This window comes from Pseudonaja textilis, chromosome 1, assembly GCF_049901715.1.
Source record: "Pseudonaja textilis isolate UNSWEBS1 chromosome 1, rPseTex1.2, whole genome shotgun sequence".
Taxonomy (NCBI): Eukaryota; Metazoa; Chordata; class Lepidosauria; order Squamata; family Elapidae; genus Pseudonaja; species Pseudonaja textilis.
This window is the reverse complement of record NC_141990.1, coordinates 182,242,753-182,260,057: the sequence shown is the minus strand read 5'-3', so window position 1 is coordinate 182,260,057 and position 17,305 is coordinate 182,242,753. Positions and strand designations below refer to the sequence as shown.

General features: G+C 37.0%; 1 protein-coding gene across 9 annotated transcripts in view; it reads left to right on the top strand.

Moving 5' to 3' along the window:
- Positions 1-17,305, top strand: part of ITPRID2 (ITPR interacting domain containing 2) — a 66,501-nt gene that overhangs the window by 4,095 nt on the left and 45,101 nt on the right. For all 9 annotated transcript variants that reach the window (XM_026696955.2, XM_026696953.2, XM_087919857.1 and 6 more), the window contains one exon: positions 16,438-16,487. In XM_026696955.2, coding sequence (XP_026552740.2) covers positions 16,438-16,487 — 50 coding nt within the window. The remainder of the gene's footprint in view (positions 1-16,437; positions 16,488-17,305) is intronic.

Below are 17,305 nucleotides of genomic sequence, written 5' to 3'. Positions count from 1 at the left end.
GCTATGGCCACTGAAAAAAGAGAGCTGTGTTTTTTGTTTTGTTTTTCTTTCTGGAGGAAACTATTTCCCTAATATTAACTGAGACAAGAGTGCTGTGTTGTCAGATTCAATAAAAACATAATGAAACTCCTAAAGTCTTTGCTGAGAAATAATCTAGAAATTTTGAAAAACTTGAAAATCAACTGCTTTTATTTTATTTTGTTCAATTTCAGGACTGGATAATCTTGTTTTTGCAGAATTCTTGTATTCTTGTTAGCACTGATATGATCAATCTTTCAGTTTTGTTTTATCTAGAACTTTTACACATGTGTTATAATCCTTATAGTATATTTTGTCCCTTTTGATGTCTTACTATTGTATTTATACAATATGAATATGATTATTCATATGAGTGACTGAAATAATCATATATAATATAATTATTTCAGTTACTTATGGATCATATACAGTCTACAAGTAGGAAATTTAGCACTTCCTCATTCAAATCCCAGTATGAAAATTTCCAATTTGCTTGAAAGGAAGGCTTCTGATTTAATTTCAGCAATGCTGTGGGCAAACCTTTGAGATGAAAAATTATCCTGCAAAATTAGCGATATTAACAGTGAGCTAATATGAATGATCTGTTAGGAGATGATACAGCCTTGATGAAGCTTCCAAGAGTTGGACAAGATTCAGTTTCTTAAATATATGGCCACTAGGAATCCCATTTGAGATTGAGCATTAACTGTCATTCATAAGTTTTTAAAAGCTTTCTTAGTAAATGGAAACTAAAACTACTTTTTCTGATTCTAATGTGGTATAAACCACCTCAGAAAACCAAATCTTGATAGGTTACAGACACATTTGTAGAATAATCAGTTAATGAATAATCAGGACGTGTTAACAGTTACTTTGATAAAGATCTTATCTTTTTCTTTTAGGATGCTATTTAACTGTCAATAGTCTCAAACATCTTATGATTCATACTGAGGAATCTGGAATTAAAAAGGCTTAATATTTGTGTTGGACTGACAGCTTGAAATTTAAATCTGGAACATCTCACCAATTGTAAACTGTAGTAACATCCAGAATGTAAATGAGAAAGAGAAGGTGGAACATTGCATTTTACTTTCTGATGACTTGCTGGCTCATTTGAATGATCATTCACTTTTTATTTATACAGAGCAAAAGATTTGTCAGATGAGTAGACTCATCTTCTGTATGGTCATGTTATGTAAATGATAAGTTTTTTCTAGAGAGAATTTGTTCTTGTTTTCCAGGCATTTTGCTTATCCACCTACTTTTTTGAACAGAATCTCCTTTGGGTTTTTTTTTTTAAGGATTTCCTGGGGCATCTTTAAATTAACAAGGTGAATAGAAAGAGGCACAGTTTCAAAGGCCAGTTCTCAAAAGTAGCATTTTTTATGCGCTAGATCAAGTACTTGGTAGATCACTTCTGAATCTGTCAATCTAATTGCAGTATGGAATAGCTTTCCTTTGCCAGTCTTTCCCAGCTTGGTTTTCTCCAGAGACCTTGTGTGACGGGGTAAGCATTACTTGGTTGAGGATGATGGAGATTGTAGTGTCATACAGTTGGGGAAAAGCCCTTGCTTAAATGGAAGTTCTAAACACATGAGATTCCAATAGCATAAGGGAGCATTATGCTTTGGGAAATTGGTCTATAAAAAAACTTGGTTAAAATGACTAATTGGAATAGCATAAGACATTTGAATATTGGTGCTGAGGAAGATTGTGTAGAAGATGAAAGTTTTGGTTTCATGTGCCTGGTTGGCAACCAGATGAGTGATCTTGGGCCAGTCCCTCTCTATCAACTTAACCCTCCTCATAGGATGGTGGTTATGGGAAAAATAGGAGAAGGAAGTGTGCATGTGTGTGCATGCACACGTGCAAACCACACACACACACTTTAATAAAGGCTGGATAAGAAAAATCTAAAATAATGTTTAGATGTTGTTTCACTTTGATGCATTCCATACATAGTAGTTTTTTTTTCAACAAGGAAATCCAAAGAGTTTTGTGGCACTTAAAAATCTAATGGATTTATAATATAATCCTGTGCATTTTTCCTGTGTTGTAAATCTTACTCTACCAGTGTATTAACCCCTTGCTATATATATATTAGCACCATGTCTCTAAACAGTCTGTGAGTCTGCATCTGTTGATGAGACTTCAACTAAAATGTGTGCTGTAGTCCATGTTTTGTGATGCTTCAGATGGACAACAGCCATCACTGTTCATCAAAAAGCACAATCAGATACTTTGTTTTGTCTTCCTTCCTTTTGGGTGGAAAGAAAAAAAGATGGAGGATTTGATCAAAGAACACAGGACAATTAGAAATCCAAGTCTAGGTGCTCTATAAAATCCTGACTTGGGGGCGGGGGGAGCATGCTGAGAATATTTTTTTTTCTTTGAAGTGGATTTTGTTTTGCTTATGTTTCATTTTGTAATTGCATGTCTTTTTTGCCATTGATTTACTTGTGTGCAGCAGTCTTGTTGGAGATGGGTGGTTTTAGAACTAAATTAAAAATATTCATATTTAATTCTGTGAATCATGTATAGGATTCCATTCTGATGAATGTATGAAAATGTACGCATTTATTGTCAATCTGTGTGCGTGAGAGAGAAAGAGAGAGGCATACAGTTTTATATTAGAATGTATGTAGATGCTATAAAATGTCAGTGTGGTCTGAGGCCGAAGCCACCAAAGACAGCAGCCAAACATTTGGCTGGTTAGTCATGTTTTTTAAAATGCAGTGTGGTTGTGTTCCACCCTTTCTCTAAGGAGCTTCAAATGGAGCATATGAGAGGACTGTCTCATCTTATTATCTGTTTTAAAATGTCCAATGGGGTCAATCATATTATTATTTCCCTAGCCTCCAGTTCTATGGTTTGCTTGCCCTATTAGTTATCCAAACTCCCTAAACTCTGATTTTTATCATTTCCTAATAGTAGCAGACAGTGTTTCTCTGTATTCATATGTCATGTTTTTACAGATTGCTAAATTTTAACCCTCCTTTCCTCTGAGAGCTAAAGATGGTACACAGGTAATACATACTTAGTACTGTTTCCTCCAGTTTTTCTCATACAATAGCAACTCAGTGATTTGCCCTGATTCACTCCATTTTTCCCCTCTGGTTTTGGGTTCCTATATGGTCCCTATATACAGGCAGTCCTCAACTTTTAACTATCCATTTAATGACCATTTGAAGTTACAGTGACACTGAAACAAGTGATTGATGACTGTTTTTTATGCTTACAAGCATCCCCATGGTCTCGTGATCAAAATTTGGATGCTTGGCAACTGGCATGTATTTATGGCTGTTTCAGTGTCCCAGGGTCATGTGCTCACTTTTTGAGATCTTCTGACAAGCAAAGTCAATTGGGGAAGCCAGATTCACTTAATAACTATGTTGCTAGCTTAATAATTGCAGCGATTTACCTAACAACAGTGGCAAGAAAGGTCATAAAATGGGGCAACATTCACTTAACCGTCTTGCTTAGCAGTGGAAATTTGGGCTTCATTTTGGTTGCAAACTGAGGTCTACTTGTAGTTTCCTCCATTTTTTCACCGGCTTAGCATGTACCCATTTGCCCAGCCTGTGCTCTCCAGAGATGCAACTCCTATAACCTTCAGCCACAATAGAAGTGCTTAACAGGGTTAATAGGAATTGTACCCTAACACACATCGAAAGTGCCAGGGTGAGGCATGTTACACTATACTGAATGGCAGAAACTTTGAGATTACAAAATGGGGCCTTTTCATCAGCAGGTAGGAGAGGCTAAATTATCTGAGACATTTTGCATATTGTGGGTTTTTTTATTTTATTTGTGTTGGTGTAGTAATTAAGGTGTGGCTTAAAACCAGGATTCTCACCTTAGGTGTATAAGCCAGCTGGGTGACTAGGCCAGTCACTTTCTTAGCCCAATCTACCTCACAGGGTTGTTGTGGAAGAAATAGAAATAGGTACCTTGTGTTGAGAAGTTTATATGTTTTATATTAACCTGATGTGTGTGTGTGTGTGTGTGTGTGTGTGTGTGTACACACACGCATATACATACACGGTGAGATTCAAATTTTTTTACTACCAGTTCTGTAGGCGTGGCTTGGTGGGCGTGGTGTGGTTTGGTGGGCGTGGTAGGGGAAGGATACTGTAAAATTTCCATTCCCACCGCATTCCAGGGGAAGGATACTGCAAAATCCCATTCTCCCCTCACCCCACTAACCTGATTTCCAGCTCCGTTCTCCTGTGCAGGGCAACGAAAGATCAGCTAGGACTCGGAAGGCAGAAAATAGATAGGGGTGGGACCAGTCAAAGGTGGTAATTGCCAGTTGTGTGTGCGCACACACAAACACGCACACACAATTCTAATAGCCATGAATGTTGGCGTACTAGATTAGATTAAGATGTTTTGTCAGTCAGCAAGAAAATGCAAGAAAATGCAGTGAGGTTGCATGCTTTTTAAACACATCATACCCACTACATAATATTCACAAGTTTTGTGGACTTCTTTCTTGAATAGCATGTATGGCAGACTGATACCCTCAACCTGTTTGTTTTGCTCAGCATATGTATGTCAAGAGAAAATGAAATATTGCTATTATTAAAGGGAAGATAGAAAATTGACACTCTTGCAGATTTCAGATGTTTAAACCTCCTCAAGACTGATTTTGAAAAACTCTTAATCTAAATATTTTGCTCAACTGCATATTATTGAGAATGACAAAAACACTATACATGGGTAGAGTTGTATCTGTGTTGTATATTGTCATGGATTCTCCATAAGCACTCATTGACAGGGATGTTGTAGGGGGACTTAAAATTTTGTCATCAATTGTTAATTTTTAGGTGGAGATGTGGAGCTTCTCTGCAGAACCAAAGTATCTCCTAATAGAGCAGAATAATACAACACAATTAAGAATTCAAAATACTCAAAAGTTCTGAACAGATATTCTTCTCCTTATAGTAGCAACTAGTACTAGAACTTTGAAGGAAGCTGAATGATGCAGAGGTGGTATTCAGCAGATTCTGACCAGCGGAAATTTTGAGTAGTTTGGAGAACTGGCAAATAGCACCTCTGACTAGAGATTTGAAAGTATCTTTCCCCTGTCACGCCCACCAAACCATGCCCACAGAACCGGTAGTTAAAATTTTTGAATCCCACCACTGGAGTGATGTCATTATTTTAGGCACATGTCACAGGACTGAAATTGTTTCAGCTAGATTTAGTTGTATTTGTCTGCAGGGTACAAAAGCAAAAGAAATCCACTGACTATTAACATGCTTTGGTCCTGGAAATTGGCAAATTTAAATAAATAAATAATCCTGACAATACACTGTATTCAAAATGTTCATGAATAAAAAATATACATTAAAAAAAAGAAAATAAAAGATTTCCTTGGGCTAAACTGACATCTTAATCAGTGTTAACTATGTCCGATTCTGCTTAGCTTTTTCAGTCTGAGCCAGGGTCAGCTAGATAATGTTACCTGCTATGACAAAACATGTTTAAGCCTCGTTTCCATGTTTTCTTATTTGAAAATGAATCTCTGTGGGACTTCCTCCTGACTGAGTAAATATGCAAAGAGTATAAGCCATCTAGTATCTTAAAATTAAGTTGTATCCATACCAAAAAAAATGATAAAAAATCTTGGTTTGATATGCTTCTTCATATGTGCTGATATAAGAAAATATCGGAGCAAGTACAGTTTTCTTTTAAAATAAATAATTGCTATCTTTATAGAGTTATAACATAAAGATGTCTTCAGCACTTACAGTTCTCCTAGATCCAATTTTTTAAAAAGTATGTTTGGGTGTACTTTTACCCTGAAAATTATTGTTGCTGATATTATTATTTAATACTATACTGCTGATAAATAATCATTGGTCAGTAAAACAGGAAGACTGTAATATAAATATATATGTATCAGGACATTAATTCATTAAAGACCATTCAGAAGTTACACTGGTACAAAATGCGAAAGTGCAGGCACTTCACAGTAGGCCGATGTGTCCCTATTACTACATGAGCTGCATTGGTTGTCAGTTAGCTTCTAGGTGTAATCTGAGGTGCTGGTCAAAACCTTTCATGGAATAGGATCTAGAAGACGGCCTATCTCCAATTGCATCTGCCTTCCCCAAACATTTGGGCAGACTGGATGTGCTTCAGGTCCTTCCAGTTCAATGCTGCCATCCTATGGGGCTAAGAAACCATCTCAATCACAGGCCCTATCCTCTGGAACAGCATCTATCCCCCAAATATGTATGGTGCATACTCCTGGCATTCCAGAAAGCTCTTATAACCTGCTTCTGTTCCCAAGCTGAGATTAATAATTAGTTATCTGTTGGTGGGCTCCCTCTCATTTTGTACTGTTTGTGCTATTTGACAGTCTGGACTACCTATTGGTGTGGGTTTAACAGCTAACCATTCATTTTATCCCAGTTCTAAAATACTCTTCTCTTTAGCATTCAGCTATTCTGAGCAAAGTGTCTTAGTGAAAGCTAGCAGATGTGATAATAATGATAGTCAGTGATAGTGCTGAACTATAACTCCCAACATCCTTTTTTTCTCACTGAACTGAGTGGGAGTGCTAGGATTTATGGTTCAGAAACATTTGAGAGTCGCAGAATCTCCACTAATCCAGTAAGTGTTCAGTTTTGGTAAGAATGGATCTTTTCTATTTCCAATCCATCATCAATTTGGGAGGAGGAACTGCCATTTTGTCTGTGTGAATTTATGATTATTTTGGCCCCATATTTGGTGCTTTTCATCTGAATTTATAATGCATTTCCTTGCAGTGATATCAAGGCCGGGCAGAATTTCCTCTCTTGTCCTTGTGTTCTAAATTTGTGTAGCTGTTGTAGAAAACAAGCAGTTTCGCTGGAACTTGAATGAGTTATTTCCTGATAATAAGTTGAGATGGGGGTTGGGGGGGTAAGATTTTTTATAAATAACTTTTTTACTGGAATATTGTATGAAAAATTATTGCTAAAGCCTTTGGAATCCAGCAGGACATTTATTAGTAAATAAGTTTTAAAAAAGCATTCAAATACTTGCTTAAATTAATACAGCAAATTGTATATGCTTCTTATAAGCCTTGATGAACTTTAAAAGTACTTGCTTGCCAATTTCCTTTCTTTTTTAAACTAACCATATCCTTAGATTTTTTTTTTAACCCACATTGAAATATAAACAAGGAAGTCCTCCACCTTAAATGTGGAGTGATTTTTATTATCTGAACTTGAGAACCTCTTAGGGGGTAGGGTGGGAGAGCCTTCATTGCCATGGCAGAGGAGAAAAAAAAGGGGGGAAACATATTTTAATTGGAAAGTACATAGGAAATGTATAAATGTTTCCAGAAATGGGCAGTTTGTAAACTGTCTGCAACAGAACAAATTGGATGTCTTAATTATAGTCTGGAAGCAAAGTAACACTTTAGTCAATGTGAAAAGTTGATATCTTTTAAATCCCTAGTGAGAAGGATAAGGAAGACTGAATGTATTGGTTACTTTTCATTTATAGGCACTGTAACATAAACAAGAGTAGGTTGATATGTTGTTTCATACAGTTTATTTTAAAGGATGAGAAACATTTAAATAATAATAGCTCAGTGGTAGAACATATGTTTCGATATAGACCAGGGGTGTCAAACTGGATTTCATTGAGGGCCACATCAGGGTTGTGTTTGACCTTAGGGGGCTGGGGTGGGTGTGGCCAGCTCAATGTCACTTGTGTTGGGAGCACCTGTGGTGGCCCGAGTGCTCTGCCAGTGAAAACGGGCTCCTGGCTTCCGTTTTTGGCTGTGATGGCCTTCTACAACCCTCTGCCAGCAAAAATGTAGCTCAGGAGGCCTGTCCACGGCCCTCCTGAGCTCTGTATTTGCTGGCAGAAACACTGCAGACTGGTCCTTCGCTGTTTCCAGGGCAGCCCTGTGGGCCAGATCCAGCCTTCGGGCCTTGAGTTTGACACCCCTGATGTAGACAGCCTCAGGTTCAGTCCCTGCTATCTCTAAAACAGCTGGACTTGGGTTTAAAAGTCTGGTGATCACTGCCAGGCTGAGTATGATACAGTATTCAATAAACCTCTTTTTATACATTGAAAAGGAAGATGAAAACTAATACGAAGTAAGAAAAAAAATTGAAAACAAAACTTTAAGTGCAAGACAGGGAAAAAAGAAAGCAAAAGGATGCAAGATGTGGCTTTGGATCTTCTTTGTAACAGCTAGACAACTAATGATCCTTTGGGTCACCATTTCAGAGAGATTTTCTTATCTAATCAGAGAAACAAAATGACCAAGGGCAAATCTGCCTGTTTTGATCATATTCCCAGACACAAATCATAAACACTAATGTGTATTTGTCAACTAGAGTTTTTAAATTTTTGGCCATAGAACTTGTTTTTTTTTTTTTTTAAGAAACCCACAATCCTTGATCAAGAAGAAACCCTGCTATGAATGAAAATTGGCTGTATTTGAAGGTGTTTTTTTTTTAACCTTTAATATCCGGCTAGTAAATCTGGCTTTACTATCTCATAGAACCCCATGAAATTCTTACAAAATGTTAAGGGGTCCATGGAATTTGAAAAATCCAGGATTAATACATTTGTGGGTTCTCTTGGAACTGCTATCATTGATCTTGGAAACATATGGATTTAAGAAGTACTCTCCTGGCTGCCTTAGACAGGTATTTGGCTGCAAACAGGCCAAACTGGACTTTTCTTGCATCGCAGAGCTTTGGTTTTCTTTGCAGGCCAATTAAAATAAAGCAGTTGTTGTGTAACTGTTCTAATATACAGCAGATTGGACAGGGTTTTTTTGTTTATTTGTTTTCCATTAAAGAGTGCCTTTGCTACAAATACAAAGTGGAACTTTGCTGCCATTCATGTTTGGTTACTTTGAAAAAAAAAGATCAAATGCCCCATAGCCCCATAGTTATTGGATACAGTATCCTATTAGCACTGATTCACAATATCACTGTGTCATACACAGCAACCTTTTCCATTTTTGCTGGCAGAGGCGCTGTGGGCCAGTCCTTCACTCTTTCCAGGGCAGCTCTGTGGGCCAGATCCACACCCTGGGCCCTGAGTTTGATACTCCTGTGCTAGAGCATTACAATCAAACATGAAATGGGTTCTGCAGCTATGTGAAGACATTTTAGTTTCCCAGTTCAGTCTGTGCTTCCAGTTTTAAAATAATCATCTTTCTCTATTCTGCCTTCCACTTCTGAGTGTCTGCTTAACAAGATGCAAAGGAAAGATCTCCCATCCTCCTCCCCATCTGTAGAACAAGTTATTTTAACCAAGTGCAAAATAACCAAGATTTTTTCTCCTCCAGAACTGGCCTTCCTTTTCAGCCAAATAATTCACTGCAAAGGGGCTCAGCTGACTCAAGTAACTGCTGTGAAGTAATTTTTAAATATTCCACTTGTCCAGCTGGACCCTCTGAAGGCTTTTTATGCACATAAATTGCCTGTGTTCAAAAACACATTCTTTCTCTCTCTCTCTCTCACTGCTTTCATTGTAGTGGGATAAATTACAGGGCCCCCCTGTGTATAGGAAATACACGGAGGCTGTTTGACAGAGTGGTTTTGCTGGTAGCTGTTAATCGGCTCTAGAGGTGAAAGGTTTGCTTCTGGGAGAGAATGTCAACTTCACATACCATTTTGCTACCAGCCAACACCATGTATCATTGGCAACTGCCTAGGAAGGATCTGGAGAAACTCTGGAGTGACCATTAAGGAAAGAGAATCGGAAGAATTTTAAAAGAACCATTAACAGCCAATGGTGTAAACAGTGAGTGCCTTTGTTTAAATTCTGGGTTGGAAAGGCTGTTGCTTAAAAACCTTTTAATAAAAATCCTTTCTTTTTTTTCCCTCCACTGAGTCTTCTTTCATTGACATACAAAAGCTCAAGAGTTTCATTGGATAGCAATTTTCAGGGTTTGGACACTCTAGCTAAAGTGCCTTGGTGGTTTGATATTCTCTGTCCACATTCAAAAGGAGGGGATGGGTTTAAAACACTATTGCAGTTGCTTTAGTGATTGCAGTCGATGTCCCCTTGAAGAGTGAGACAACTCTGTTCTGTTCTGGAGATACAAATAAGGCAACTGACACCAAGTTTTGTAATGGCATTTGGCTTTGGAAATGGGATGAGCAAAAAGATTCAGGAAAGACTACAAAGATACAGTAGACTAGCTATTTTCTTACTAAATAGGTTACTAAAATACCTAGTAGCTGAATTCGTTGCATTGAAATACCACTGATTTCACAGGAACCTAACTTCATGAATAACTTAATCCCAGTCAGCAAATTCTTCTTGTTCTGCTTCTCAGGTTTTAATCTAATTTAGAACATAAATGTTTTCACACCTGAGTGGAGAGTAGACAACTGGTGGTCTTGCAACCACAATTTTCACATGCCAAATTATTGGCTGTGCTGATTGAAGATATTGGAACAGGTTCAATAATATTGCAGAGGCAGTAGATTGCGTAACCCTGTGCGATGCAGTGAATGAACAACGGCAAAAAGTACAACAGCTTCCTATCCTAATTGAGAGGAGAAACAAACTTTGGGTAATCCTTTTCATATTGCATGCCTTCCCTGTATGACTAGTAGTATAATATTGACTTGTGCTGCTTTGTTACTATTCTAACTTCACTCAGCCCAGTAATTAGTATGGGATGATAGCATCTTTAAGGACTCTGAGGACATGACAGCTGGCAGAAAGCCTACAGAGGTTACCCAAATACAGTAAGAGATTCTGCTCAGGGTCTTACTTTTAAATATGAACTCTGAGTTTTTAAATTTATGCTAAAGTTAACATGAGTTTTAATTTTCTCGTGTCTTAAGAAAAGTTCTCATTTATTGCAACTTTGATACTGTTCATCAATACTTAGAGCCCCTAATCTGCAGACATGGGACCTACTGGCTTCTAAATGTTGCTGGATCTCAACTCCCATCTGTGAGGCCATTAGCCAGAGGTGATAAAAATTGTAGGCCAAAGTTCTCCTGCACTTTTAGAAGAATATTAGACAAACTGGAAGTCAGGTCAAAATTTCAGCTGTAATGGACAGCTGACACATGATTGTTTTATTTCTGGAGAATGCTACTATTCTGAAATAATATTCTCTTTGATTGGTATGCTATGTAGATCAATAAAGCATTGAAACAGAGGGCAATAAAAGATTTGTTGTAAAATTCCATTTATAGAAAGGTTCTGCCCTTGTGAAGATAGTAATATTGAAACATGAATTAATATTCTATTATATTGCAATTTCACATATACAAAGAACTCTGAACTCTTCTAACTCCATTTCTGGGATAGATTGAACAATATATAAAATGTATTAATAACTCTTGCAGTTGCAAAGTTTGTTTTGCAGCTTGTAAAACGTGCATTTTACTGATAGCAAAATAGTGCAAGCATTTTTGTGTATTTTTTTATCTTGTATGCTCTATTTTGTACTTCTACTCTCTTGGTTTTATTTATTTTTACTTAGTCTGGATCACTGGCCTCCAGTAAGGGATTTGATTTGATTTGATTTGTCAGTGACCATTTTACTTCAGCTACAAGTAAAGGTTATGTATGAATCAGAAATAAGCTGAAAACAAAGAGCAGTCTGAAAACCAAAATTGTCCATGTTGGGCCTGAAGAAGACAACAAATCTTTAGCACATGATTTTGAAGTATGTGATGCAGAGTAGCAAGAAACTTTTCAATTCACAAAACCCAGCAAGCTGAATATTATGCAGAGCAGTGAATAAGGGATGGATGAGAGACATTTTAAAAAAGCATTGGATTGCTTAGCCATAAGGCTACCTTTAAGTAATAATTGAAACTAGAAACCTTTGGCATTAAGTTAGGCATAGAATTAAACATCCAGTCGCTTCTTAAAAGAAAGATCACAGTGACATGCATTCCTCTTACTTTAGTGAAATACATATAAAGAATAAAAATAACGACCTATTGTACATACATGTATCAACAAATGTATTACTTTTTTAAAAACAAGTTTTATTCAGTTTTCGTATTTTAACATCTCTTTTTAGTGAACAGCATGATTACAGGTTTCACATATACATACAAATAGGACCATAGTTGCATATTCAATTTTTGTATTCAATTTCTTATCTTAACAATGCTTTTATACATTTTCTATTTTATTATGATTCCAAATGCTTATCTCATTATTTAATTCACTTATGTTAGCTTCATAATTATTATACTTTACTACTTTTAACTATTACATTTGTATATTTCATCTTAAATTCTGATTAAAAACACTTCTTCTATAAATTGGTTTTCCCCTAAAATATTAGTTTAAGTGCGCCACGTCTAAGTTACCTATTCATTAATTATCTCCCCTTTTAAATCCCATTAAACGCTTGACATTTTATTACCTAAAACATTAAAATTAATAATCCCTTTAAAACTACATAGCCTATATAAATCAGATTCTGCATGTTTTTTCCCCTTTTTAATTTCATAAGATTTATTTGCAATTTCAAAAAAGGACATATTAATCTACTCATTTAATCCTAAACCCTGATGTTAATTCCATTTCAGCTCTCCTCCTATATCGTTTCATTTATTTCAATATATTTAATACACGTATTCCATTAATTATTCCATTCATATTTAGACAAAAAAGCCTGCATTCCACTCCTAGAAATATTTCAATATATTTGATAAACATATTCCGTCATTTGTTACAATTATCTCTATCCATAAAGGAAAAGAGTATTAGATTCCATTATCAAGAAATAGCAGTTGTGTTTTCCATCTTATCAATCTATATGTCTCTATTTCATAACTATAAATTTATTTATACCCACAGCACCTTGCAGAATCCTCTCTCTAAATATTAATCAACCATTATCTCTATGTCTAATTTAAAAAAAAATCCCATTTTTTTTTACAATTCCCATGTTTCTTTGTTCCCAAATCCTGTTTCTTATCCTTCTTTCCCCTTGTATTTTCCCCTTTATTCTTTCACTCCAATTTTTATCTCTTCTCTATTTATAGCTTCCTTCCACCCTTCAGATTTCTGCTGATTCTTTTTCCCTTTTTTAATTTTCTGGATATTCCCCTCTTTATTTAACTTCTTAAAACTCCTATATTTATTTCCAACTCTTTTCCTCTTTCTATCCGGAATTCTTTGTTCTCGATGATAATTAAAGTTGGCCCATTCTATGATTTGCTCCACCTCCTCTTCTGTCTTTTGTCTTTGTTGTTCATACTCTGCAATCACATGTTCCATAAATTTTAAAGCAAAGCCCAATTATTCACCTCGCTCTTGTAATATTTCTTCCATGCTTCTAAGTTCCATTTTTAATGCCAGAAGCGATATCGCCATTTTACAACTTTCTAGTTAGCAATTTAATCCAAATAGTGTCTTTGAAATTAATTTCCAACAGTCAGCTTTTATTTTCTTCCTCTCAAGTTTTAGTCCTCCGCTAATCCAATGCCAAATCCATGCCAGAATCAACAATCACTCCAAGAGCAGAATCTTCCTGTTTCTTTCTTTGTTTCAATGTTTCAATTTTTCAAAGTTCTTGTTTTATTGTATCAATTTTCCTTACAGTTTTTAAGAAACAGTCTTTTTAAAGAAGAACAAGTTAGGTTTAAATTAGATGGCATTCTTTGTTATAACAGATCTTCACCCCTACTTTCCCCCCCCAATTATTCAGGGCTTTTTAAACCACAGTCTTCCAAACAAAAAGATCAAATCCAATTGGTATTAAATTTTCTTTTTAACAATCTATAGTTCAGCTTTATTAGTGTCTATATAGAATCAGAATATACTTATCCAAATTGATTAGATGATTCCTTCTTCCAGCTTCTACCTTTCTCGGTTCAAAGCCCCATCGCTATCAAAAGCAATTCACACCTTTTTTTCTCTCTTTCTCTTCGCTGCTTTAAATCCTTTCTTAAAAATTCTTTGAAATGTTAATCCTGGGGGTCCCTTCCATTTAATTATATCATCCCGTTCCTCCTCCTGTTTGTTTCTTTCTCTTTCCTGCGTAATCTTATTCCAGCTTAATCTTCCCCTTCAGGGTGGCCATTTTAGACCACCACTTCAGGTGTCTTCGGGAGGGAGTAATTGCCAAGCGGGGTGTGTGTGTGTGTGAGACTCCCCTCTACCCAGCTGACGGTCTCCCCTTCCTCTGCCGCCCCTATGAGGCGGCTTCTGCCCCAAATCTGGATCGATCGGGGCTCTCCGACACCAAAGCCTGGACTAAAGCCGCGTATCGTCACAGTCAGCGGTCCGTCTTCGGGGAAGTTCAAAACCGGAAGCCTAACAAATGTATTACTTTTTTATGATCACTATATCTATTATATCCGACACTTGGCAAAACTCAAAATGAGTGCAGTTGAAATCTGGGAAGCTGTTTCCATGCCACACCATTTTTATTTGTAACAGTTAATGAAGCAACATTAGGAAAGCAATTTATGGTTTCTCCCCCATGCTTCTCTTTTCCTGAATGACTTTTGCAAGGAAAGTCAACTGTCAACTGCCTGACCAATTTAGTTGTATGACCTTAGAAATAATTGCACAAAATGGCTGTTATGATTTTTGGATAAAATAAGCAAGCAGCTCTATGGTGGCAGTTTTATGTGCTTATTCAAGGGTTTCCTTCTAGATAAACGTGTAAAATTGCAGTCTAAATAATCTACTAAAGTGTATAGTAAATTGTGCAATTTAATTACCATGGTAATTAAAGATTATTTTACTTCAATTTTTTTTATCTATATGATGCGCTATACCAAAGGATTTAGTATGTATGCATGTAAAAACAAATCCAAGATGATTCTGTGGGTCCTTCTTTTTAATTGGAGAGCTGAATTGCCAACTGATTCTTGTCTTTATCCAGTTTAGTGTGCAGGTGGTGAGGGCTGGCCTTGTTTGCCTGTGTTCTGTGAACACTTTCACTTGATTTCTCCATACCAGCAGGTGAAACTTTTCACAGCACAGAGGTAAACAGACCCACCTGCTAAATTCTGTGCAGCAGGCATCTGTTGATGGGATTAGAGCGGGCCTGGCTAAGCTGGTTTTCTGTTTTCCTTAGCTGGCAATGCTGTTGAAGTCCTAGAGTTATCAATTGTTGACCTGGAAATAAGGCCTCTTCTTTAAAAGCTGCCACAAGAGAACAAATGGCACACAGCTGTTGTATTTGTTCCTGCCAATATACATTGTTTTGTAACACAAAAACCAACATATGGATAGAGTTTTTGGGGCATTATGAATTTTCAGTTGGGTCTTCCAGTGGTATAAGAGCTCAGGTCCTGGGCTCCTATCTCCATTCTGCAACACGAGGGGGGCAGAGAGAAGGAAGAAGGATGGGTGCTTCTTCCCTTTTACAGAAGTGGGCCCAAGGCTCTATAAGGGACTTTGATCATCTGGAGTCACTGGGAAAATATGCCTTCCCTGGCTAATGAAAAGAAGAGTGGGCTGGCAGCAACGGTGCCACTATGATAGATTTGGGAGTAGCAATAAAGGGGGAAGATGTGAAATAGCATCGGCATCTTTCCTTCCAACTGCTTCCTCGTTAAAGCTTCTGCTGGGGCTCTTTGTGACTTGGTTCACTGTTGTTGTAAATATTGAAGGCATGGGAGAAGGGAGAACCCATGATTCTCTAGGCCAATGGGCTCCAACGTTTCCTCCCCTGCTTTCATTGTTTGGCAAGATAAAGTCCATTTGCCTCCGTTTGGGGCAGAAGGTAAACAGACAAGCAGATTATCATACCTTCAGGGTTCACATCGGTGTTACTGCTTTAGTGACTTTCAAAAACTCCATGCTCTTAGTTTTGGCTGTTGGCAAGCCTACAAAGGGTTCATTAATACAACATTATGATCCATTTGGTATGTTTCTAGAAATAAGCTCCACTGGATGCTTGTTTACTACAGTGGTTTATCGTTGTAGTCTAAATTGAACGGCAGAATATAATAAAATGATAAATCTTGGCCACGTAGGGCTATGTGGGTGAGTGGGTCCATTTTACATCTAAAGTGTGCTTATTTTGTCCACTCTTTCCAAACTGGATATAGGAACACGGCAGAAAAACTCTAAAATATGAAAGAATTTTCAATTAATGTATTTTATCTCTGAATCATTAGGGCATTTAAAACATGACTAATTCTTCACATTTATGTTGCTGTGCTAGCCTACACTTGAGAGCTTGTGCAATCTTGCTCATACTTATTTAGAAATGAGATCCAACAGAGTACACTTCTTGTAGTTACGACTTAATTGGCTTTTGCAACGAGTATCTCTATAGAGACTCAGTTTTCTCAGAGTGGACTTTGTAAGTTGTATGTGCGCGTGCACGCACAATTTCAGGAAGAGGAGTTGGCGGATGTGAAAAAGTCAGCTTTTTAAGGAAGGATATGAAGAAGCAAGTTTTAAAGGAGTCATGCATATTTTAATCTCTTGTGGTTTTAGAACACCATTGGGAGCTTCCTTGGATGAGCAGAGCAACCCAGCATTAAAAGGTAAATATTTGGCACTTTCTGACTTCTCTGTTTTCTTGCTCATTAGACAGAAAGTACAAGAATAATAACTCTCCCAAATGCAGTTTGGATTGAAAGATGTTTGGATGCTGTGAAGAGAATCTTGGGTCCCTGCTCTCCCAGCACTGTTTCTAAACAGGAATGGGATGTACTTAAGTACTTACAGTATTCATGTCTCCCTCATGCTAAAGCTAAGTGAGACTCTTGTGTAGATATGCTTGTTGGAAGGATATTGTGAAGTAGGTCAGCCTTTCAATACACTCTTTCTTGACTGGCTCTGACTGAACTCACCACACCTGAAAAGTTACCACCTGCACAAACCAGAATACAAAAGTTCAAAGTACGACAAGAATCTGCAGGTAGTGACAGAGCTGAGAAGAAGCCTTTGCAATAGCTGGAGTTCTTTCATTTCATTTTCCAGGGATGAAAGGGAATGTTTGTTCCCAGATATTTAGGCTTGAAACTTTTGGTAAGTAGTTTCAAAACATTAAAGCTTTGTGCCATGTTTCATGTGAATCAGAAGTACTAAGTTATGTGACATTTGTAGATAGGAAATTGCTCTTTTTCCCCTTCTTTTTAGCTCGACAATATCTCTGGAGATTTTCTTTACGTCTTATAAAATTTGTCATTTTTGTTCAAAACTGCCACTGCTAACAGTTTGGGCCTTGATTGCAAAAAACCTGTAAACGTCATTACAATTTTGTACAATATGCGAGTATATGTGGTGGTTAAAGTTTGGGATTAGAACAAGGACCATCTTTAAGCCCATTTTCAACCATGGAATCTTAATATAATTTAGG